Source organism: Chinchilla lanigera, unplaced genomic scaffold (genome assembly GCF_000276665.1).
Source record: "Chinchilla lanigera isolate Chin_1 unplaced genomic scaffold, ChiLan1.0 scaffold00026, whole genome shotgun sequence".
Taxonomy (NCBI): Eukaryota; Metazoa; Chordata; class Mammalia; order Rodentia; family Chinchillidae; genus Chinchilla; species Chinchilla lanigera.
In genome coordinates this window covers 14,059,599-14,062,296 of record NW_004955427.1, presented here as the reverse complement: position 1 = coordinate 14,062,296, position 2,698 = coordinate 14,059,599, and the positions used below count along the sequence as shown (strand labels likewise).

Sequence of the window (2,698 nt, the reverse complement as noted above, 5' to 3'; positions counted from 1 at the left end):
TTTCTATGCTGAAAGAAACTGTCAATGAGTCTTTGGTTGACCAGTATTGCATGTCTATATCTGTTTTCATGAGAAGCCACTTTGAAGGTATAAATATGTAATACAACCATCATTGTTAATTCCCTGCCACTTTGTAACTCTGTAATGTCTGTATTGTGATATGTTGTAAAATGTTGTATGTCTGTTAATGTTTCCCTCCTTTTATCTTTAAAATAAAAAAAAAATAAAAAAAAATAAAAAAAAAAAAAGAAGCCTAGAGCCGCTCATCCCAGACTGGGTGCTTCTCCTGCCACTGTCCCTTCCCACTGTATTGAGATTGGCTTGACTCCACCCTGGGCAGGTCCGTCAGCTGCCCTTGACATCCCTAGCGTTCCACTGGCCCAGGCCCTGATGAATCCTCCCCGGGCCCTGTGCTTCCGTGACTGCAGAAGCTCAGCTCCAAAGCGCAGCCCTCCAGCACCGTGCCGTCACAGTGCTGTGGTAGAGTACTTTTCCGCAACTGAAATTTCAGGCTCGTTGCTGTCGGTGAGGTGACCAACAGGCTTTTCACGTACATGTCCCTCATGCCAGCAGTTCCATGCCATTTTCTGTTCTTTTGCCCGGAGGGCTGTGGTTGCCCACACCTTTGCCAGTGTCACTGGCCCTGGCTTGGGCACAGCGTACGGGCTGTGATGAGGTCAATCAGGGAGCATCTCGTAACTGCAGTATCAAGGGCACTAAAGGCCCTGCCCAAATTCGGTCTCCTGAGGCTTTCCCTGACCACTCATGGAAAATGTCACTGTCATCCGCTTTATTTTCTTCAGAGCATTTCCCACTCTCCGAAACTCAGTTGTTTTCCACACCCTTTATGTTTTATTCACAGAATTATTTCAGTAAAATTTTTAATTACTTAAGCTGGAAAGTCGACTTAGTATTTCACCTTTTTCCCCTCTCCTCTTCATTCTTAAAGGAAGATTCTCAGCATCACATTTCAGGCATGGAGGAAGTTCGTAAAATTGACCAGAGAGGAAAGGGTAAAAGAAGAAAGGCGAGAGCAGCTCCGCAGAAGGGTCGCGGAAATTCTTCCGGACTTCCAGATGCTGGCACCACTGTGACTACTGCTCGCACCTCCATCAGATACTTGGCCTTCAGCAAGACGTTTGATAACCAGTAAACACACTGCATTGTTTAGGGTGGGGATCTCGGTGGGCTGGGGTGTGTATATGTTGTATCTTCCCACTTGTAGATACACTTGTAGGTGGTTTGTTTTCTGAGATACTTCTCGGGCCACAGGAATTGCTTTGGGAATTCGCACTTCTTGGATTTCACTTGGGTTGCTGGCCATTCACTGTAACACTCACTTATCACAGTGGATCCCCCAAAGGAACAGTGTAGAGCACCGTTGCTCAAATGTATCTGTGTATTTTTAGCATAGTAAACTTCAAAAAAGGACAAGTGATTGCCTGCCTGAGTTTGTGAAGGGAAGTATGTGCGCCTATGGCTTCATGTGAGCTGTTAAGACTTAAAATAGTATAAACAAGAAGTAGTGAGTACTTAGAAAAAGAGGTACAGGACGGGTACTCACAAGAGGGCCAGTGTGCTAGCACCTCAGCATCAAGCACCCTACCAGAGCCGGTCCCTTCAGGCCACTCCTAATGGCAAACCATGTATCAGAAGCTACTCATACAGCCGCTGCACAGGACGGTAGCTTATCCTGACTTCAAACTGAGGCACCAAAGATACTGCATGTTTAGGAAATCCCAAAAGCTAATAACTCTATCAAGGACAATCCACATGTCATTAAAATACCTGGTAAGCTAAAACTTGTAAATAATCCACCTGATTTGTCTTCCTGAATTTGATCTAGATATTGAGGTACTTACCTTGAACTCAAAAGGTTTTAATATTTAAGGTACTGTAAAGACTGATAGAGTGCTCTCTTCTGTCAACTGTCTTAAGAAAATGATCTCCTAGCAAAAAATTTTTTTCATTATAAAAAGCATGTTTACTGGAACGTACTCAAGTCCAGAAATGTAAAGAGAGAGTCCCTAGCAACCTGGAAGTAACTATTATTCGTTGAATTGGTAAAATTAAAATGTGCAGTTTTTTAAATAAAGATGCCGTTTCTGCCTCTTACTTCCTAGAAGGGCCTCCTTTTCCACGACCAACAGAATGACTTCTGGCTTTTTTTCACAGAAGATATGCGATGAAATATAAACCACCCAAATTGAATTTTACTTCTCCAATAGTCTTCCCCTAACACATCTTTTCCCTTGACTGTGTAGCTGTCACCTCAGAAGTCAAGTGTCTTTAGGACGAATGGTCACTAAAGAAAATGGCAGTAAACGTGGTTCATACTGAATCCCTTTCCATCTAAACCACGGTTTACACTTAACTACATACAGCACACTTACAGAACATTGGCTGATGTTAGCACCTAAAAACCAGGTACCCATATTAACGCCAGTCCTTTGGAAAGGAGGAGTTAATTCCTCAAGTAAACATGTCATGGGCTTAAATAAACCCTACAGGGCCGGGGATGTAGCTCAGCAGCACAGCGCCTGCCTAACAAGCAGGAGGTGGTGAGTCTGACTTCCAGTACCAAAAATAATTAATAAATTAAAAAATAAACAAACCCTACAAAACTTAAGTTTTCTTTCTTAAGCTTTGTTTTTGCCTCACCTCCAGTGTCTTTGGCAGTCCATTCTGATTGGGCCAG

The 2,698-nt window shown here is 43.2% G+C and overlaps 1 protein-coding gene across 1 annotated transcript in view; it reads left to right on the top strand.

Moving 5' to 3' along the window:
* The window catches only part of Kiaa1407 (KIAA1407 ortholog), a 77,988-nt gene extending 76,554 nt beyond the window's left edge, over window positions 1-1,434 (top strand). Inside the window, exon 17 of the mRNA XM_005386409.2 lies at window positions 950-1,434. Within this exon, the coding sequence (XP_005386466.1) occupies window positions 950-1,094 (145 nt within the window). The 3' untranslated portion in view covers window positions 1,095-1,434. The remainder of the gene's footprint in view (window positions 1-949) is intronic.
* Window positions 1,435-2,698: the final 1,264 nt, after the last annotated feature.